Source organism: Balaenoptera ricei, chromosome 19 (genome assembly GCF_028023285.1).
Source record: "Balaenoptera ricei isolate mBalRic1 chromosome 19, mBalRic1.hap2, whole genome shotgun sequence".
Lineage (NCBI taxonomy): Eukaryota > Metazoa > Chordata > Mammalia > Artiodactyla > Balaenopteridae > Balaenoptera > Balaenoptera ricei.
In genome coordinates this window covers 51,472,272-51,494,918 of record NC_082657.1, presented here as the reverse complement: position 1 = coordinate 51,494,918, position 22,647 = coordinate 51,472,272, and the positions used below count along the sequence as shown (strand labels likewise).

General features: G+C 40.9%; 1 protein-coding gene and 1 long non-coding RNA gene across 8 annotated transcripts in view; one reads left to right on the top strand and one right to left on the bottom strand.

Annotated features, from left to right (window-relative positions):
• LOC132352877 (uncharacterized) overlaps positions 1 to 9,860 on the top strand; it is a 45,626-nt gene extending 35,766 nt beyond the window's left edge. Inside the window, exons 2-4 of the long non-coding RNA XR_009498899.1 lie at positions 6,395 to 6,628; positions 7,894 to 8,009; positions 9,736 to 9,860. This is a non-coding gene — a long non-coding RNA (uncharacterized LOC132352877). The remainder of the gene's footprint in view (positions 1 to 6,394; positions 6,629 to 7,893; positions 8,010 to 9,735) is intronic.
• Positions 8,220 to 22,647, bottom strand: part of ZFP1 (ZFP1 zinc finger protein) — a 67,062-nt gene continuing 52,634 nt past the window's right edge. For 5 of the 7 annotated variants that reach the window (XM_059903590.1, XM_059903592.1, XM_059903589.1 and 2 more), the window contains 2 exons: positions 13,112 to 13,238; positions 8,220 to 11,491 (listed from right to left, as the gene is read on the bottom strand). In XM_059903590.1, the coding sequence (XP_059759573.1) occupies positions 10,410 to 11,491; positions 13,112 to 13,238 (1,209 nt within the window). In that variant the 3' untranslated portion in view covers positions 8,220 to 10,409. Of the gene's footprint in view, positions 11,492 to 12,727; positions 12,937 to 13,111; positions 13,239 to 22,647 lie in introns of those variants that run through there. The other 2 variants (XM_059903593.1, XM_059903594.1) reach the window with 2 other exon arrangements.

The following is a 22,647-nucleotide window of genomic DNA, read 5'->3' as shown; positions in this document are numbered from 1 at the left end:
ACTTCTCCTAGCTTTTGTACAAGGACCCCCAGAGCTGTCCCCTGATTTTCAGCTCTGTACAAGATAAATGGCTTTTTAAAATTGGGGAGACCTAGAACAGGAGCTCTGGTGAGGGCCTGTTTGATATTATTAAAAGCCTTTTCTTGTTCCCCAGTCCAAAGTAATGCTTCTGTTATCTGGGCCTTTCGTGGCTTCATACAGAGGCTTAGCCATTAGTCAGAATCCTGGAATTCAAATTGTGCAAAATCCTGCCATGCCGAAGAAAGTATGAAGTTTTTGTTGTTCTTTTTTTTTTTTTGTCTTTGGGGCACTGAGGCCTAATATAGCTTACTTTCTATCTGGAGATAACTGTCTACTTCCAGGGTTTATAATATATCCCAGATATTTAACTTGTTGCTTTGAGATTTGTGCTTTTTTTCTTGGGAGATCCTGTAGCCCCGGGCCCCAAGGATTTTAAGGACTTCAATGGTATTCTGATCTGAGGCCTCCATGGTGGAGCTACATATTAATATGTCATCTACATACTGTAGGATAGCCCCTTCTTTTAGGTGTATTTCCCTTAGTCCTTTTCCTAGGGCCTGGGCAAACAAGTGGGCTGTCCTGAAACCCCTGAGGCAGTACTGTCCAGGTATATTGTTGCATTTGGCCTGAGTGGGGGTTAGTCCACTCAAAGGCACAGATACTGAGATGAGGGATGAATTGTGATGCACAAGAATCCATCCTTGAGGTCAAGGACAGTAAACCATTTGGCATCTCCAGGAATCTGGACTAATATAAGGATGAGCCATAAGGGGATGTATAGGGATCCCTACATCATTTACTGCTCTAAGGTCTTGTACCATTTGATATTCCCCATTTGGCTTAACAACTGGCAAAATAGGGGTAATGCACAGAGACCAGGGCACTAAGAGGCCACGCTTTAGGAATTTATCTACGAGGGGTTGCAAACCCTTTTTTGCTTCAACTTTATGGGATACTGTCTCTTGTTAGGATAAGTGACTTCTGGCTTAAGGCTAATTTTTACAGGTTGGACGTTTATAGCCTTCTCAGGGATTCCTTTGTCCCAAACTGCAGGGTTTACTGTGTGTAGAATATGGCTGGGAATAGGGCTTTGTTCTTCCAGCTGATTTGTCTTAGAGTCAAGAAAAGGGGCTGCTCGGCGCCTCCTAATCGTAATATGGCTCCAAGGGAGCCTAGAAAGTCTCTTTCCACTAGTGGGGTAGGACACTCAGGCACAACTTAAAAGACATGTGAAATTAAATGCTGTTCAAATTGGCAAGTGAGAGGCCCAGTAAAATAACAGGTGTGAGGCTTTCCATCGACACCAGTCACTGTACAACTTTTGGAAAGTGGCCCAGTATGAGAGATCAAGACAGAGTAAGTGGCTCCTGTATCAATTATAAAATTGATTTTCTTACCTGCCATGTCAAGGACCACCTGGGACTACTCGATAGAGACAGACATCTCATGAAGGGGAGCCGCCAGAGTCCCTGGGCCTCCTCAGTCGTCTAGCATGGCCATCTCGGGAGCGGGAGCCCCCCTTCCGCTTCGGAACTGGGGACAGTCCCATTTCCAATGACCTGTTTGTTTGCAGACTGGGCATGGACTAGGGGCTCTTTTTGGCACTTTTGGGCCCAGTGGTCAGTTGACTTACATTTGAAGCATTTCCCCTTGCTGGTTTTGTCTCCAGGTGGATGGTTAAATTTCCTTGGCCCCCTTGGGTTGCCCTGAGGTCATAAGGCGTGGCTGACAGCTATGGCCATTGGTTTAGCATAAGCCCTGGTCTGCCTGTTCTCACATTGAGTTCTCTCTTCCTCCTCAGCTTGGTCTCAATTATTAAATACCCCGAAGGCCGCCTCTAGGAGTTGGGCATCAGGGTTTGTGTGCCTAATTGTAACTTTTGGAGCTTTTGCCAGGGGCAGACTGGCTGATAAAATGTTGTCCAAGTAGGGATTGGCCCTCTGGAGTAGATGGATCAATATTAGTAAATTTTCTAAAAGCCTCCACAAGATATCCCTGAAAGAGAGCTGGATTTTCGTTTCCTTCTTGGGTCACTCCTTTAACCTTTTCATAGTTAACTGGCTTTTTGATGTACTTTCTCATCCCTTCTAATACACATTGGATCATTTGCTTCCTGGTTTCTGTTCCCTCCTGGGAATTATAATTCCAGCAGGGCTCCTGATTTGGGACTGTCTCCCCACCCATACCAAAATGTTTGGTTTGGTCCCTGGCAAGCTGGATTATGACTATCTGGACATCCTTCCAAGTTAAATCAAAGGTCAGAGTTAGGGCCTGAAACCCTCCAGCAAACTTACTAGGGTCTTCAGAAAATCGGCCCAGTCTGTTTGCATTGGGCTAAACTGGTTATAGAGAAGGGCACATGTACTCTGATTGTCCCTTTACCGTTTGCCACTTCCCTAAGAGGGCATATTTTCCCGATCCTGGGTGATAAGAAGTTCCACTACAAGTTACCCCAGAGGGACTAGTCTCTTCTTTCTGGGGTAACGGAGGGCATAAAGGGACATAGGGAGGTGAAGTTGGGGACCGGTCAGAGGGATCTGGGGAAGTAGGTGGCTCGGGAGAGGCAGGTGGCTCTGGAAAAGCAGGGGACACTTGGTTCCCCCCTGAGAGCTGGGGAAGGTTAAAAGGGGATCATCTGAAATGTCAGGAGTGCTTTCTGATTCCACAGGCTTTTGATTATAGGAGCTGCATAGAGCAGGGTTTTGGTAAAGGGTCATGAAGGCTTGAACATAGGGAACCTCAGTCCATTTTCCCATCTGTGACAGTAGAAATCCAGTTGCAAGAAGGTATTATAATTTAGAGACCCATTTCAGACCATTTTTCTCCATCCCCCCAACTTATATAAAGGCCAGGTAGTGTTATGGTAGAGTTTAAGTTTTTCCCTTTTCTTATTTGAAATGGCTTGGATATTCAATGAATTCCTATCATGTAACTTAATTTAGTTTCAAGTTACCAAAATTTGGAGGGACTATTTTAGATGGACATTTCCAAAACATAATTATTCCTATAGAGTTTACCAAAAAGCTCTTATCTCAGTTACATTTACTTAAAAGTTTAATCATATCAGGTTATTTTCCCTGTTGGCAAATTTCATAACAATGTGCACTTATTGACTTCCAGTAACCCTAGGTACAATAAAAGTATTATATGTAATGTTGACGACTCTAAAGACAGGTCTGTATTAATTAAACCCACAAACTTAAGCTAGCTTTAATACCAGATATTAATTCAATATTGAATATTTCCCAGATCACATGAACCTGAAAAGTATTCTGGTGAGTTTTTTAAAAATTATTTCTGAGAATGTATTTAGGTGCTTACTTTCTGTTAAGCCAATTAAATACAACTCATTTACAAGTTAGTTTTTACATAAAGACAGACAGAACCAGAGACCTCATGGTTTTCCCGCTTGAATTTAAAAAGGCCTCTCTTTTTTCTCCTCAGTCTGGGGGACTACAGATGGATCAGGTAGTTCCTGAGAGCCCAGGCAGAATAGCTACATTGCAAAGGCAGAGGAGAGAAATGCAAGCGCCTCTCTTTTCTTTTTTGCTCTTTAAAATCCCACCAAGTAACCCAAGGCTGGAGTCTCAGGTAATGTGGGCTATATTTGCATTTCAAGGCTTAAATGCTCCATCGTGCCCACAATTTCAGCAGACTTGCAGGAGCAGCTGGACAGACAAAACTACATAAGACAAAAATACCAATGACAAAAACTTAAAGACACAAACAAGAAGTTTTCAGGATAAAGGGGACGAGAGTGCAGTTATAAGGATCAATGGAGAAGTAAAGGGAAAAGACTGAAAAAGAGAAAGAGACAGCAAGAAAATAAAGGTGGTAATACTGGGACGATAGCACTTCCAGCCAGTACACAATATGAGGTTTGAACCTCAATCACTCATAAGTCTCCCATCAAGAAGAGCCTGCTGGACCAGCGTCTGCACGGTGTGAGGCGAGCCTCTCCCACCTCTGCTTGTCACCCGTCAAGGTGAGCCACTGCCGGCCAGAGGGAGCAGGTCTCACAAGCTGGGAGGAGTGATGCTGTAGCTGCCCAACGTCCACTCTCTCGGAAGGACAGGACAGAAGTAGGAGAGGACGGAGAAAGGAGAAGTAGAGAGATTCCAGGAGAGGGAAAGGGACAAAGGGGAGGGGAAAGCGTTGCCTGAATGAGGGTACTGAGGCCCCCAGGGGCCAGGAAGGCAGACTTACCAAATGTGGTGATGCTGAAACAAGAGGTTCGGGTGGCCACTTGTCACCCACAGGGAAGCTACATTCGGTGGTCCTGGAGGCGCCCGGATCCTCTCCCTGGAACAACGGGGGACAAGTGCCCCACGTTGGGTGCCACTAAGTCTGATACAGAACAGGGTTCTTGGCCTTCCCCAATCAATAGGGGCAAGACAAGAAATTCAGGCAAGGCTTTACTGGGGCCCCTGCTGCAGCAGGAGGGAGCGAGAACAAGTAACAGGTTCCCTTTCTCGCTCCATAAAGGGGGGGCAAGCTGGTTCCTTATATGGGGTGAGGGCAGCAGTGTGTGTCCAGGGGTCAGGCCGGAGGGGAGGCTTAGGTGGCCTGCCCCCGCTTTGGTGGTGTTGAGTGCAGCGGGCATGCGCAGTACTCTACTTTTGCTCCCGACACCCTGTTTTTGCTCCCAGCTCTTCAGAAGTGGCAGTTGGGTTTGGTTTGGTTTTGTCTTTTTGTATCTTGTTGTCCATAATTTGCCCCAACTGTGCACGCACACAGTTTTTAGTCCCTTATAATTTCTTTGTATTTTGTTGCTCCGGGAGACGTTTGTCCAGGTGTAAGCACTGCAGCAAAGGGTCCCAGGTCCCAGCTTGTCTCACTATTATTACCACTACTACTACTGGTCTGGTGGCAGGTGCTGTTGCTATTGTTGTTGTTTGACCTCCTGAGGCCACAGGGGAGCCATACTGACATCCTCACCAGCTTGACCCCCTTGAGGTCACGTTTTTCCACCCATTCCTCTAGGTGGCCTGCTCCATCGATGACAGTTTTTGTCTCAGCAGGGCAACCCTCAGCTGCCTCTTCCTTATCCAGGCTCAGCCATCCTGTGCCTACCCTTCAGGCTGCTCTTGTATCCAGAAGAGCCAAATCAGCCGATCAGAGCCAGGCCCGCCCGTAGGCTGGTCCTCATCACAAAGCCTGGCTTGTTTTCAACATTACACCGTCTGTTGCTCTGAGCAAAATAATCTGAGGCCACAGTCCCACAGGCCTCCTGCTATCTTCAAATGCATACTTCCCGCATGACAGGACTCCCCGTATCTCAGGGGGCAGCCTCTGCTCAGCCCTGGTGTCTCTTCATCTCCCTAAGAGGTATCAAGCCCCACCTGCTGCCCCAAGTTTTCTCACTTTCAGTAATGGCCTCAGCGACCTGCAGGGACACAGAATAACTTCCTCTTCCCACATTCAGCATCAACCAGACAAAGGAGAAGTGCTAATGTCAGCTCCACCCCCAAACAACCTACATGAACTACTGTTAAGTGTTTTTCAGGGCATGGAATTCCACAGTTCTGAGGTGGGCATAGGTAGTCCTCAGGGGTCCGGATGGGCTGGAGGCAGGAGGAATAGGGCAAACACCAGAAGACACTAGGAAGGCAGAAGGAAGTGAACCTGGATCCTTGCAAGATGGTTTCTCACTAATAGCCAACGATCAGTAACGGGAGGAAACACTGCTTACTCTGAAGTTTTGTTGACAGCAGTCAGATGGGAGCTATGAACTGGCAGAACGCCATCTCTTAGGCTTCTCTTCCTGAGAGGGGGTTTCTGCTTCTGGGCAGCTCTACCCAAATTCTCCTCCCAGTTAGTATCAAGCTCATTTACTTTTTAAAAAGCAGATGATGGTACTCCTTATTTAAGACCCTACTATGGCTTCTCATTTTTCTCACAGGGACAGGCCCAGCCCATACCTGCATTTCCAGCTTCAGGGAATCTATCCTCTGCCTGGGTTGTCTGTCTGCTCCTGGGATGCACTGCTAATAAGTAAATGCCCCAAGGGCAGGAGCCCTCTTTCATAGTATAATCTTGTTCACCAGCGTGTCCCCAAAAGCCCACAGTGCCTGCTCCCTTGTTGGTGCTTACAATGTCTTTTTGGAATGAATGAATGTCCCCTCATCTGCTGCCATGATTAGTGTCAGCAGCCATGGTCCAGATGTCTCATGGGGTTTTATGCTCCCTTAAGTTCTTCAGTACCCACCTCTGGGTTCTTTCACGTGAGTCCCTAACATTTTTATATGTTTTGGCTTGTTAGTTGCATTTTGTTTAACATTCTGACAGTCCTTATAAAACCGAGAAAGGTGGGTTCTACATTACTAAAACATGTGTCACACATGAAATGATTCAATGTGTGTGTCTGAGGCAGAAGGAGAGCGAAGACCTGAGGAGAAGACGGTCACTAACATCCAGCTGAGGTCTGGAAAACAGAGCAGAGGGATCCCAGCCATGGTTCCCTGACTGTTCAGCAGGATGAGCTATGGGAGTTTCCTTCTCCAAAACACCGGAGAACACACCGGATGAAGTCGGAAGACTGTCGAGTGGAGACCAGGTCCCAAGAGTCCACTGTACTTTGGCCAGCAGGATTTGATGTGACAATCAGGTAAGGGGTTGAGCCACACACGGCCTGGAGATGGCACAGGGCTCTATGTAGGTCACTCAGCTGAAGAGATGAAGATGGACTGTGGGCGAGAGTAGTGAATGTGACAGGGGAGACAGCAGGGGTGGCTGGAACTAAACCTCCAGCACCCCACAAAGCCCCCGCCTCCTGAGGGGGACCCAGTGTCTCACATTTCCACGTCTTTGCGAGCTTTGTGCCTCCTGCCTATGGTGCTGTCACCTTATGCCCCATTTGACTAGTCCTGAGACTTAGCAACAGTAGAGTGACACCAATTCCATTTAGCCACACTGGATTTATACCAAGAAGATGTTCCCAACTTTAGATTTATAGAGCATAAAACAATGCGGAAAAGTTAAAATACTTAAGCACTCTAGTTATGAAAAAGATATCTATGGAAATGGAAAGAAAATGTCTAATTAAAATCAGTGGAGTGAAGACTTCCTTGGTGGCGCAGTGGTTAAGAATCTGCCTGCCAATGCAGGGGACATGGGTTCGAGCCCTGGTTTGGGAAGATCCCACATTCCGCGGAGCAACTAAGCCCGTGCGCCACAACTACTGAGCCTGCGCTCTAGAGCCCACGAGCCACAACTACTGAGCCCACGTGCCACAACTACTGAAGCCCGCGAACCTAGAACCCATGCTCCGCAACGAGAAGCCACTGCAATGAGAACCCTGTGCACCGCAACAAAGAGTAGCCCCCACTTGCAGCAACTAGAGAAAGCCCGTGTGCAGCAACGAAGACCCAACACAGCCAAAAATAAATAAATTAAAAAAAAAAAATCAGTGAAGACGTCACGGGGTCAAGTACAGTGGGCATGGGTTTTGGGGTCAGACAAGTAGAATTTGTTGTGCAAACTGTCCCGCCTTTTGGCCTGCACCTCACCAGTGAAATGACAACTTGCCTTCTAGCTTGCTGTAAGGTTGATGAAATAAAGTCATATGTCCAGGCTATAAGAACTCGTCTTCAGGAGTTTCCTCTAAGACCACTTCTGTATATGAGGATTACAAGGCACTTTTTAAAAAAAATTATGAGTTCTGATCTGGATTTCTAAGGCCTTGGGAGCAAACAGCTCATGAAAGAACAGTCACCCCTATGGTCATTTGTTTAATTGTAAAGGTGTTTATGTTGAATTTTCTCAAAGCATTTGTAATTTGCTAATTTAGAGTAATAATAACCTTGGCATTCCCTGCATTTTTTTCATTGGTTTTTCTGTCTTTACTAGTCTTTTTTTTTTTTTGTATTAAAGGTTCCATCATGTTAACAAGGAATGTCAAATACGTGTTTTAGTTGAGAACACAGGCTCAAGACTACAACACAGCCATGAAAGCTGGAGCGGAACACGGCAGCCGGCCACTGTACAGAGTAAGGGAACTGCCTGATGTCATGCTATGTTAACTCATGTTAGTTAACTGTGTCCACTTAAATGGGTTATGTTGGTATTCCAGAATAAACAAATGTTAGAGACTAAGGAATGCATGAAAAATTTTCCATTGAAATTAATGTTAATTATATTTTTGACTTTGGAGAATTCTACTCTCCAGGCCCATAAAATCATATACAAATTCACATAAACACAACATTTTTAGATTTTTATTTTACAAAATTTGGTGTACACACACACACACACAGGCACGCACACACACTTTTTCTCTCCCCCCTCCCCCCATCTGTCTTGGTGGCATTTACCCCTAAACGCTCCTTCCCATGGAATACTGTCCAGCTGTGGTATATCTTTACCACAGTTTATTCAATCATTCCCTTACTGATGGTCACTCACATTGTTTCCTTTTTTTGCCCTTACCAAAAAATACAATATACATTGATAAACACATAGTCTTAGGTACTGGCACTTTATTTTTTTTCCTAGGGATGGATTCCCAGAAGTGAGTCTGCTGGGTTGAAGAGTAGAGTTGGCCCTTGAATAACACAGGGGTTAAAGGCACGGATCTTCAGTGTAGTCGAAAACCCAAGTATAAAGTCAGTCCTCCATATCCAAGGTTCTGCATCTACAGATTCAACCAGCCGTGGATTGTGTAGGACTGTAGCACTTACTGAAAAAAATCCGTGTATAAGCGGACCTGCGCATATTAAACTGGTGCTGTTCAAGAGTCAACTGCATGTGTGTTCTTAACGTTAAGAGACAGAGTCACAATTATTTCCAAGGAGGTTGTCACAATTTGTATTTCTAACAGCAGTGTAGGAAGTTAACCTCTTCCCTTGCTTCCTTGCCATTAGTATAGATAAGATGACAATTTAGAAAGACAAAGACTTACTGGACTATGGATATTCTGATAAATTTGTTCAGAAAAATCATTCACGTTCATATACAGTCATAGCACATCAATACTCTTCAAAAACAAAAGAAAAAAAGGCCAGTTACAGTGACCATTTACAATTCTAATGCATGATTTGTGATGGATAAGGAAAGGAACTGGTGAATTTGAAATCAAGCCTAAAATGGAATCTTTGAGCTAGTTATGCAAAAATAAGAAATTTTTTTAGGTTAATAATCAATATATGGGGACATCACTAAAGTCTAATTTATGAAGTGTTTGTGAGCCTTTAAAGCAAAGTTGTAACTTACACTAAGTCAGGTTCCAAAGGGAAATGCTTTTGGTTGATGATAATGAAACTCATGGAAGAAATGCCTCCTTTTAAACAGAATTCTGCAAAAATTTATTTCTAAAGTGGACTAAGCACATGGAAAATTTAAAAAGCAATATAAGACATTTATTGAGTTTCTTAAATTATTTTTCCTCTGAAGTCTCTGAAATTTAACACTTGAACGACATATGCATCCTATTTTTTGCAAGACAATTTATAAAACATTAAGAGCAATAGGGAAACACCCAAAAATACATGTAGTTTCTGGGTTGTACAATATTTTGGTAAAAGACATGCATTTGCATTTGTATGTAAATATCCCAGTGGAAAATAACAAGAGCATGATGGGTGTGGTTATTCTTTACACAGCCCATTTATTCCGTGGTGCACAGTGAGTGATAAAACCCACATCTGCTGCCTTTCACTCTCTTCAGTCTCTCTCAATTATCTCACACTTGCATATTTATGTCAATAATACTTCTAGGAAATCTTCAGCAAACCCAGAAGGTTAAAACTTCAACAACATTGTCTTCTGTTGACTGAAGAGGCAGCTCAATAACAATGGTCATACCAACTTATACATGCCAGCAAGGAGGAGGAGAAAACATACGCTACATGATATGAAAATCTGTTACGTGTTTCATTTGGAATGCATACTGGATTGTAAAGGTACTGAAAAACACATGTTCAGTATGGAAAATCATGTTTGATGTGTCCTAATTTGATTATCAAGACAAGAATTTAAAACTCTTAGTGTCTGTTAAATTTACATGTGCAGATCTAAAATATACATTTTTTTTTTTTTTTGTGGCATATTCTCGCACATAACCACTGAATTCCTAGGGTACTGTCTCTAGCTCCTTTATGCTGCTTGCTGCCAGAATATTTCATTATTGAATGAATTATTCAAGATTTTAAAAAACTCACTGTAATACAGCTAAGTATGTCTATTTACAATTGGATATATTCTGATATGTATTCTTTAGTTGGGTATCATATACCTATCAATCAGTACAATATTGTTCTTAGGGGACCTCATTTTTATACATTTTTGAGTTGACAGATTGTATCTCAGTATGAGTTCCCATGTTCCTTCAACACCTTCGCGAGGCTTCTCCCCATTGGAAGGGTTCTCCACAGTACAACCTGGCTGCAGTCTCAGGGTTTATCCCCGGTATGAACCCTCTGATGGACACTGAGTCGGGACTTCCTGCTGAAGGCCTTCCCACATTCAGAACACTCATATGGTTTCTCTCCTGTGTGGATTCGCAAATGTAATCTAAGAGTTGACCTCTGGCTGAATGTTTTGCCGCATTCAGTACATTCATAGGGTTTTTCTCCGGTATGAGTTCTCATATGTATAATGAGTTGTGAGTTCTGGATAAAGGATTTTCCACATTCACTGCACTCATAGCGTTTCTCCCCTGTGTGAATTTTCTGGTGTATAATGAGGTTTGATTTCTTGAAGAAGGTTTTGGCGCATTCATTACACTCATAGGGTCGTTCTCCAGTATGAATTCTCTGGTGTGTAGTAAGTTCAAATTTCTGGGCAAAGGTCTTGCCACATTCACTGCATTCGTAGGGCTTCTTCTCCATATGTGCTCGCTGGTGTACAATGAGGTTTGACTGGTGGGTGAAAGCTTTTCCACATTCAAGACATTCAAAGGGTTTCTCCCCAGTATGGATTCTCTGATGTTTAATGAGGTTTGCCTTATGGGAGAAGGTTTTCTTACACACATTACATTCATAAGGTTTTTCTCCAGTATGTATTCTCTTATGACTAATAAGGAGTGATTTAAATGAGAACGCCTTGTCACAATAATTACAGATAAAAGGTTGCACCAAATTTCTGATTTTCTGGTGTTTAAAAATGCCTTCTTTATGGCTGAAGGCTTTTCCACTTCTATTATATTCAGAGTATTCCACTCCAGTATGGGTTTTCTCTTGCTTCAGATAGAGGAGTGCTTTTCCAAATCCGTTACAGTCGTCGTCTTTCTTTCTTATATAGCTTCTATCGCTAGTAAGTAAGTCTGAATTATATCTCAAAGTTTTTTCATATAAGTCATATTTATAGGGTACTTGTCTTAAAGAAACAAAGTCTGTGCTAAGATTAAATGTTTTTCCAAAGAGATTATCTCTTTCTTCAATTGGGGTTTGGTTCTTAAAGATTATAAATGGCCTTGCCTGCTCATCTGGGTTTCTGTGGTCCCTCTCCATCTGGTCATCAGCCTTCCATACCTCTAGGAAAGAGCACATGAAATACTCTGTCAACCCTTTCACCACAATGTTACGGAATGTGAAGACTCCACAAATGTTCCATTGTAGGGCTGCCTCTTTAGTTTGGGACACAGTCTTCCAGTATAAAAAAGTCCCCAGTTCCAAGTTTTCCTAGCTCTTAAACTCTGAAGGAAAAGACAAAGCCTGTGGCAAAATGGACACAAATAGCACTGCCAGATTATAAAACGGCCTTAAAAGTGGGTGAAGGGAAATAAATAAAAACAAATGATGTGAGAAGGCTGGCAATTCCAGAGACAAAGGCGATTTGGTGTCCTCAAGGACACCAGTTGGTACAGACCAAGAAAATGAGATGTTAAGGGAAAAAACCCAGGCAGATCTAAGTTGAGCAGCCAACACTGAGACTCTGAATTACTGTGGTCGGATGACCACCTCACCTACATGCTCGAGGCTCCTTCCCCTTTTCTCTCCTTTTTTCATCTGCATCAATAACATCCTAAAGGTAACCTTTCTCACAGGTTTGCAGAGAGAACCCTATGCAGAGCTCCAAATCTCCCAAGTAGAACTTTTCCAAGTGGAAGGCAAAATCCAGAAATTCAGAGATTCTGTAGGAAATATAAAATGGATCTAAGATCTTTTTGACAGAATTGCTCACTGCTACTGCTGGTTGCACTACTTTTTCTATCAAAGTTGTTGGAGAGAGTAAGTGTTTCCATCACTGTATCCTGTATTTCTCCTTTTCACGTGTTTAATTTCTTCCTCAAACCAATCTCGTCTCTGCTTTTATTTGAAGGAATCTTAAGGATCAAATTTACCTGGCTTCAAGCTATGCTTTAAGAACCTTTACTCTGATCTCTGTATTACTGGTATTCCTGACTCTTGTGATCCTGCTGCCATTTGTGTCACTCTTGTACTGAAAAATCTGTATTTTCCTTGAGGCTACTAAACCAATTCCCATGACCTAAAATATAGAAGTCACCATTCTGGCTAAGTGAGAATACTAATGAAAGAGGAACTAATCACAGAACAAAGGTTTAAAACATGTTAGGCAAGAATCAAGGCTTGAGTGTGAGAGGTGAATAGCTATAGAAATTAAACAGGAAAAACATTAAGCAGCGAGAGACTGATATTTGGAGGTATGACTCAGGATATGAGGTGCACAAGTCATCTGTTCTCAGCTACCTCTAAAGGTTTAGGGATTTGAAAAATAGATTCCTAAAAAATATTTCAAAGATACCAACCCATTCATAATCTCTAGGATATTACTTCCACTGGCTTCTATCTGATTCTCCTTCCGACCTTCCACATCTTCCCTAGAAAGTTGTGAACTGGAAATTCTAACTGTGGTATCCATAACTCTTCTCACTGATCCAACATGAAAATCTGGTTTGATAATATCAGAGAACTTGATAATGGAACACAGCTCCTAACTGCTTGGACTTCAGAAAGCCTGAAAATAAAGAAGGTAGAACTTCAGAGTCTGCACTCTCTCAGCTTTAATACATGAAGCTTGACACCAAAACCATTTAGTAATTCAGAAGCTTATAATTTTTGGTAACTGAGAAAGGACCTAAACACTACTAGGCAACATTGAACTACGAACTACACCTGAAAGCTGTCCTTACCCACTGATAGTAAGTTGCTGTAATTCTCCAGCATCACGTCCATGTAGAGGATCCTCTGAGAGGGGTCCAGTTGCTCCCATTCCTCCTGGGTGAAGTCCACAGTCACATCCGTGAATGAAACTGATCCCTGAAATGGCATATTGCTATTCATTCTGAAATGATCAGCATTTGGTGATGTAGGAAGGACATATGAAAACTTACTCTTACCATGTTGTAAAAGAATCATTCATTTAAAAAATTTACATGTGACACCAACTGTTTTGTCATGTCTCCAAAAAATATTTTTATAAATAGTTAAAGCATTTATTCAGGTTCCCCTATATCTCTGGTGCTGTCATATTAAGCAGGTATTTAAGATTACTAAAACATTGTTTTTCCTCTGAAGATGTACATATGAAGACAGTTACATAAACATTAATATGCAGTATTTAATGTTACCAGTTAGTGATGATGCTCATATAGGTATTATTTTTGTGGTCTCAAACTAGACAATATTAAAGAGTTAATTAAAGCTTTGAATATTTAAAGGCAGAAGATGAAATTCCAATTATAAGATAAAATATCAGGCATAAATAAAGATCTCTCTACCATATCCAAGCCATAAAAAGGGTAGAAAAGCAAAAACAAACAAGTGAGACTACATCAAACTAAAAAGCTTTTGCACAGCAAAGGAACAATCAATACAATGAAAAGGCAACCTACCAAATGGGAGAAAATATTTGCAAATCATATATCTGCTAAGGGGTTAATATATAGCAAAGAAAAAAATAAAACCCAATCCGATTAAAAAGTGGGCAGAGGATGATAAATAGACATTTTCCCCAAGAAGACATATAAATGGCCAACAGGTACAGGAGGTGTTCAAAATCACTAATTATCAGGGAAATATAAATCAAAACCACACTGAAATAATATCACCACACCTGTAAGAAAGGCTATTATAAAAAAAAGACATTTACAGCAATTTACACATCACTTATATTGTACTAGGTACTTTAAGTAATCTAGAGATTTAAAGTATAAGGGAGGATATATATGGGTTATATGCAAATACTATGCCTTTTATATAAGGACTTGAGTATCTGCATATTTTGGTATCCAAGGGGGGCCCTGGAACCAACTCCCCTAGGATACTGAAGGATGACTATCCCCATGTTCATTTCAGCATTATTTACAAAAGCCACATATGGAAACAACCTAAATATCCATGGGCGGAATATTCAGCCATAAAAAAGAAGGGAGTCTTGCCATTTGTGACAACATGGATGGACCTTGAGGGCACTATGCTATGTGAAATAAGTCAGACAGAGAAAGACAAAAACCATATGATCTCAATTCTATGTAGAATCTAAAAAAAAGAAAAACAAGCACATAGATACAGAGAACAGATTGGTGGTTGCCAGAGGCTGGAGAGTGGAGGTAGGAGAGATGCATGAAAGGGGCCATAAGGTACAAACTTTCAGTTACAAAGTCAGTCATGTAATGTACAGTATGAGGACTGTAGTTAATAATACTGTACTGCAGATTTGAAAGTTGCTAACAGATCTTGAAAGTCCTTATCATAAAAAAAAATTATAACTGTATGGTGACGATGGATGTTAACTAGACTTATTGTGGTGATCACTTCACAATACATACAAATATCAAATAATGTACAACTGAAACTAAAAATGTTATGTCAATTATACCTCAATAAAAAATAATTAAAAGTCTATTACTTTTAATAAAAGAATATTCACAGCAGCATTTTACATAAGAGCCCTAAACTGGAAAAACAAACATTCATCAATAGTAGATTAATTTCTCGTGGTATATTAAAACAATTTAGTACTATAAAGCAATGAAAAGGAACTAATTCCAGCTACAGAGGGAGGATTTCACAAGGGTTTCAAGAATGCTGGATAATTTTTATTTCTTGGTCTGAATGTATATATGACACTTTTCACTATAGTAAACAATCTGCATGGAACAAAAGACATGCTGAAGCATATAAATATGAAAAGTCATGAGCTAGAAAACCAAGACTGTAATAAAAACCAAGAAGAGTTACAAGGAAAAAAATTGAAGACCATTTGATAACTTTCAAAAATCATCTACATTCACTTGGCCACAGGATAAGTATAATAAGAACTTTTGCATCACTGCCAGACCAACAAGGGTTAATAAACCTGTGGCACATCATTTTGGCTCAAGTTACAATGATTTAGAAATGACTCTACCATCAAATATGAAAATATTCTGTATTTTTTCTCACAATGCTGTTTTCCATACTCTATACAAACAAAAAAACTCCAAAAATTAGAGAAAAAACACAATTCTGATAGTATAGGATTAAAAGGGATGTCAAACATGACTGTCCTCAAAGAACTACTTTTGTCAATGACAGATGCAGTTTTGATGTGGAATCAATTTGGTGTTCGGAGCACAAATCCCATGGCCACGAGTAGAGGTGTACTTAAGTGTATCTGACACCCAGAGCAGACCTCAACTCTTCAAACTGTTAAACGTCTAAAATCTTCGCCTACGAATTTACTTCTGAGTACAAGAATCCTCTTTAACCTATTAACATTCCCTGTCTACTGAATCCATGTAACTGTCCTCTTCAGTTATGACCTCCAGTTCCTTAACCCCTCCTTTTTCCAAATACCTCAAAAATCTACATTACGCTTGTCACCACCTTTAAAATACATGCCCCAGTGACTTCCCACCATCTCCCACTCATAACTCGTAGCCTCAGGAAAAGTCACAGAAAGTAAGAAAAAAATGAGATAAAGGTCTGAGCACTACAAATGACCTAGTTATATTGCACAAATTTTCAGGTAACCCAGTAGTATTATTTTATGACATCTTATAGGAATCTTTAGCCACATGGCATGGGAGCAGAGAATGCCAGTGGTGGGTCATCTATGCCTGAGATCAATGATACTGAGGTCAACAATCATGGAGTCAAGATTTTCCCAGTAGTAAATATTTATTCCCACTTTCAGATCACTTCTGAAATTATAGCTTTAAAAACAGGAACACTAGGAAATTTCCCAGGGACTAAATTAAGTACTAAGGCCACAAGACCCAAGACCACTCTTCACCCTTATAGGCAAGCTATAGAACCCCTCAAGTCTTATTACCTTTGCTTCCTCTTTCCACTGCCACCCCAGCTATTACAAAAGCTTCCTAACTCTTATTTCCTGTCTCCTCTCATTCTTATCTACTCCACATTATAAAGCTAATGTGATTTTTCTAAAGCAAAGCTCTACTCATACAATAACCTTGATTAGAAACATCATCCATTATCTCTTGAAATCAACTATGACTGCCCAGCATTCAACACCATTCAAATTCCTCTTCCATCCCTCTCTCCCCTGACTCCCCTCTCTATGCACAGATCCTCCCACTTAGGTCACATCACAGATCACTCAGATGTGATCTTCCATAATTTGAGTCCCTACTCTCTTTTAAACCTGGAGTACTTTGTTTGTATTTCTCTTGTGGCATATATTTCACTCTGCTTTCTTCTTTCTTTTTTAATTTTATTTATTTATTTATTTGCTTATGGCTGTGTTGGGTCTTCGTTTCTGTGCGAGGGCTCTCTCTAGTTGCGGCAAGTGGGGGCCACTCTTCATCACGGTGCGTGGGCCTCTCACTATCGCGGCCTCTCCCGTTGTGGAGCACAGGCTCCAAACGCGCGGGCTCAGTAATTGTGGCTCACGGGCCTAGTTGCTCCACGGCATGTGGGATCTTCCCAGACCAGGGCTCGAACCCGTGTCCTGTGCATTGGCAGGCAGATTCTCAACCACTGTGCCACCAGGGAAGCCCTTTTCTTTCCTTTTTAAAAAAATGTGCCCTATTTCTTTTACTCTCCCCATTAGATGTTATGATTTTTTAGACCAGAAATTGTATCTCTGTATTTCTGTTAGCACAAAATACATGAGTACAAGTTAAGGACTCAAATAAAAAAAAATAAAAACAATTCTAACTGGGGACTTCCCTGTTGGCACAGTGGTTAAGAATCCACCTGCCAGTGCAGGGGACACAGGTTTGAGCCCTGGTCCGGGAAGATCCCACATGCTGTAGAGCAACTAAGCCTGTGTATCATAACTACTGAGCCTGCGCCCTAGAGCCCGTGAACCACAAATACTGAGCCCGCGTGTCACAACTACTGAAGCCCGCGCACCTAGAGCCTGTGCTCTGCAACAAGAGAAGCCACCGCAATGAGAAGCCCACATACCACAACAAAGAGCAGCCCCCGCTCAGCACAACTAGAGAAAGCCTCATGTAACAACAAAGACCCAACACAGCCAAAAATAAATAAATAAATGTATAAAAACCAAAAAACAATGCTAACTGAATGGTGCTCAGTATTCAAATTTTTCTCCCACTATTTTCTTGCTTCCTGAAGAGCCATGCCACATAATTCCTATAGCAATATCCTAAGTAGCTAGCTAAAATAATATAGCATCTGAACTGTACTCAGATTATACAAAAAAATTTAGTAATACCTGGTAAATCCTAAAATGTGGCTTATTTTCCTGAGATGTAATGCATGCCCTAGTATGCTTGTCTGTTCATTAAAAATGCTTTTTATTTTTTGTAATCTACATGATTCCCAGATCAATTCTGGCTGAACTTGTTCTTGACAATTTATTTGCATTTTGGTACTGGTCTTATTAGTGGTAATTTAGCTCTTCAGCATCCAGGATATGGTCACTCTATTCATGGAGTAAGTATAAGTAAAATCATCACTACATTGTCAGTACAATATAAGTAGAGACACAATGTGACTCATCATCACAGAGGCATAAGTCATGGGCTAAATAACCTTTCACAAAAGAAAGGAACAGCACAGCCGTAAAACTGAGTAGAAAAAAAAATCTTAGAAAATATATATAACTGGATTTAACAGCAGGTTAGATTCAACTGAAGAGATGATTAGTAAACCTGAAGATAGGTCAGTGAGAAATATCCAGACAGAAATAGAAAAAAAGAACAAAGGCTGGAAAACACATCAAAATGCCTAAGAGATACGTGGTACAAAGTAAAGGTCTAATATACTTGCAACTGGAGCCCCAGTAAGAGAAGCAAGATGCAACAGAAACATATTTGACGAGATAATGGCTGAGAATTTTCTGGAACAGCTCACATCAGACTATAGAATACCTCTAACCCCAGGTATAAATATAAAGAAAACCACATTTAGGCACATCATAAAAAAACTAACAATCTCAGAAGAAAAAAAGTACCTTGTTTTCTGTTGTTTCAATACAAACACTGGAAGCCAGAAAGTAACAGAATACCCTCAAAGCGCTGATAATACTAGAATGTGAGTTGGCAAATTTTTTCTATAAAGGGCCAATTAGTAAATATTTTAGGTTTTGTACACCGTATGTAGCCTCAACTACAACTAATCAAGTTGGCTGTTTTACCACGAAAGCAGGCACAGGCAATATGTAAACAAATGGACATGGCTGTGTTCCAATAAAACTTGATCTATGGACACTGAGATTTGAAAACATTTCATAAAAGATTAAGACCTTCAGAGAAGTTTAAAAACAACAACAAAAACAACAACGTACTTTTTACAAGAGACAAACTTAAATAACACAAAGCTTGAAAATAAAAGGCATTGTAACGGCTGGCCCAGGAACATCACTAATTAGTTGAAACAAAATTCTACAAATATGTATATATCATGATCCTCAAGTTCTACTTAATGAATATAAAAATATCAGAAAAGAGAACTGGCTACCTCTAAAGTGAGGAGACTGGCTTTAATAGTCAAAAAGATTTTAGCGTTGAGTGAGGTGACCTAATACCATCAGTGACAGCATGCTAGGAGGGCAGAACCATGATATAGTGAGAGAGAGTAAGAGACAGAATTTATGTATGAATTGTGTAACAAAAAGGAAAAAACATATATTATGTGTGGAGGCAAATAAGCCAAGATGATAAATATTGACTACTGGATGGTGTAACTGGTTGATAGTTATTAGACTGAACTGTATTGAAAGTGATGACATTCAACTATTTGGACATACAAAAATGGCAATTTCATATAGCTCAACCTAATATGCTTTTATCTGTATTTCTGTGCATTTTCATACTTCACAGAATCAAACCAAACACAGGTAAGTGACAAACTTCCTTGGAGCTCAACCCAAAGAAAATGGTAAGAAAAAATAAAAAATAATAAAAAGAAAGAAAAAATAAAAATATTTTATGAACTACTAGGCAAACAGGAAGAGAAATCAGAAAAATTTAGAACCCTGGGAAAAAGGAGAAAAGCCTATAAGTTTCAGGAGAGAACTGAACAGGTCACATTCTGATAAATAGACAGGACTTTGTACTTGTTGAATACAACACCAAAAAGCAATGACTTCAAAATTCTGAAAGAAGAAAACAACAAAAGCTGGGCAAACAAATGAAACAGTTTGCAGGTACTGGAAAGCAACCACTGCAGGGCTACAATTATTGAAAAGACGAGTGAACATGAAGGGAACTCCACATTCACACCGATGATAAAAGTGCTGAAAGGAAAAAATTATCAATCTTGAGTTTTACATCCAGCAAAATGTCCCTAAAGATATTTTCTAGACTGTGGCACAGAGAAATAGAAATCAAGCAGAAAGTGACAGTATTGCTACATGGCATAAATAAAAATTGGATTTGGGTCTGCAAAACAACTGGGATTTGGGGGCAGAGTAATGGAGATAAGGAAGCCAAAGAGAAGGGGCTCTAAAATTCTGCATAAAAATTCACCTCAGGGGCTTCCCTGGTGGCGCAGTGGTTGAGAGTCTGCCTGCCAATGCAGGGGACACGGGTTCGAGCCCTGGTCTGGGAACATCCCACATGCCACGGAGCAACTGGGCCCATGAGCCACAACTACTGAGCCTGTGCGTCTGGAGCTTGTGCTCTGCAACAAGAGAGGCCACGATAGTGAGAGGCCCGCGCACCGCGATGAAGAGGGGCCCCCGCTTGCCTCAACTAGAGAAAGCCCTCGTGCAGAAACGAAGACCCAACACAGCCAAAAATAAATAAATAAATTTATAAAAAAAATAAAAAAAAAATTCACCTCAGATCTTTGACTGGCTCCTAACATGTGCAGGTGGAAGGCAAGCCTCCAGGAGAACTAGCAGAGTATAGCAGTTTTGTTCCGCCAGATAGTTAAGTTATTGGCAGAATAAAACTTTACATTCTTAAAAAAAAAAAAAACCACACAAAAAAACAAAACCAAACTTTACATTCTTTAGAGGGAATTATGCACCGTACAACATGTCCAACACATAAAAATTACTAGACATGCAAAAAAATCAAAAAGCAATTAAAAGACAAAAAACCAAGAAATATTCAAGAACAGACATAGCGATAATTCATGTATTAGAGTTAGCATACAAAGAGTTCAGATTAACTGTACAGTAATATGTTAAAAATATAGAAAAAAAGATAATGCAGTGAAAATATGGAAATATTTCAACAAAAAACTGGAATCTACAAAAAGAAAGCAAATGGACATTGTAGAACTCCAAAATGTAGTTTTTAACTGAAATTAAAAACTCATTGTATAGACTTAAGAGTAGACTAGGCGCAGCAGAACATAAGAATTGTGAATTTGAAGACAGGGAAATAGAAAATATTCAAACTGAAGCAGAAGAGAAAAAAATGGGGGAAAAGAAAAAACATTAACAAGATGTGAAGCATGGCCAAAAAAGTCTAATGCATCATTCCTTAAAATGCTAAAAGGAAAAACAAAAAAGGATAATGTGTAGTCCCAGAAGAAGAGGAAAAAAGAATGGGACAGAAACAATATTTGAAGAAATAATAGCTGAGAATATTCCAAATTTGATAAAAGGCAATGACCACAAATCTAAGAAACTCAGTAAAGCCCATGCAGAATAAATACAAAGAAAATTATACCTGAATACATCACATTCAAACTGCTGAGTGTCAGAGAAAGAGAATATCTTAAAAGAAGCCAGAGGGGGGACTTCCCTGGCGGTCCAATGGTTAAAACTCTGTGCTTCCACTGCAGGGGGTTGCAGGTTTGATCCCTGGCCAGGGAACTAAGATCCTGCATGCTGCACAGCGTGGCCAAAAGAAAGAAGAAAAAAAAAAGACGCACTTCCTTTAGGGAAGAACAATAAAAATGAAGAATTATTTCTTAACGGAAACCATAGATGTGAGACAGAAATGGAATTCCATGTTTAAAGTACTGAAACAAAAATTAACCCTAGAATTCTATGCCCAGGGAAAATACTTTTCAAAATGAAGGCAAAATAAAGGCATATACAGATAAACAAAAGCTTTAAGAATTCACTGCAGTATACTGATTTCTGCTCTTGGATTGTAGTGAGGTGGTATAATCCTAATTTGAGGTGATTACTACAGTATATAAACTGTAATCCCTAGAGAAACCATTTTCTTAAAAAAAGAAAGATACAAAGGAAAAAAGACACATACAGGACAGATGAAAAACAAATAGCAAGATGACAGACTTAAATCCAACTGTGCGTATAATGAACTTAATTACAGACAAAATAAGTCAATTAAAAGACAGACGGTCAGCCTGGATAAAAACTATGACCCAACTATATGTTATTTAGAGGTAGGAAACACACTATAAATATAAGAACACAAATAGGTTGAAGCAAAAAAAAAGGAAAAGATATACCATGAAAATGCTAATCATAAAAAGGTAGATATACAGCCTGTGACTCTAGAGGCAGGGATGCCTGGACAAGATGGCGGAGTAGAAGGACCTGACCTCACCTCCTTTCACGAAAACACCAAAATCACAACTAACTGCTGAACAACCACTGACAAAAAAGGACTGGAACCTACCAAAAAAGATATTCTACTTCCAAAGACAAAGAAGAATCTGCAACGAGACAGCAGGGGGGGCGCATTCCTGATACAATCAAATCCCATAGCTGCCAGGTGGGTGACCCACAAACTGGAAAATATATTCATAAAGATTCTCCCACAGGAGTGAGAGTTCTGAGCCCCATGACAGGCTCCCCAGTCTGGGGGTCTGGATTGGGAGGAGGAGCCCTGAGAGCATCTGGCTTTGAAAGCCAGAAGGGCTTGATTGCTGGAAATCCACAGGACTGGGGGAAGCAGAAATAGCACTCTTGGAGGGCACACACAAGGTCTCGTGTGCACACCAGGACCTGGGGAAAAAGTAGTGACTTCATAAGAGCCTCAGAGACCTACTTGCTGGTCTTGGAGGGTCTCCTGGGGAGGTGGGGGTCAGCTGTGGCTCACTGCAGGGACAAGGACACTGGTGGTGGAGAAACTGGGGAGTATTCATTGGCATGAGCTGTCTTGGAGGCCACCATTTTGACACCAAGGCCTGGCCCCACCAGATAGCCCAAAGGCTCCAGTGCTGGGACACCACAGGACAAACAACCAACAGGGTGGGAACACAGCCCCATCCATCAGCAGTCAGGTTGCTTAAAGTCTTCTAAACCCACAGCCGCCTATAGATATGTCCCTTGACATGGCCCTGCCCACCAGTGGGAAGGCACCAGACCCTCCCAACAGGA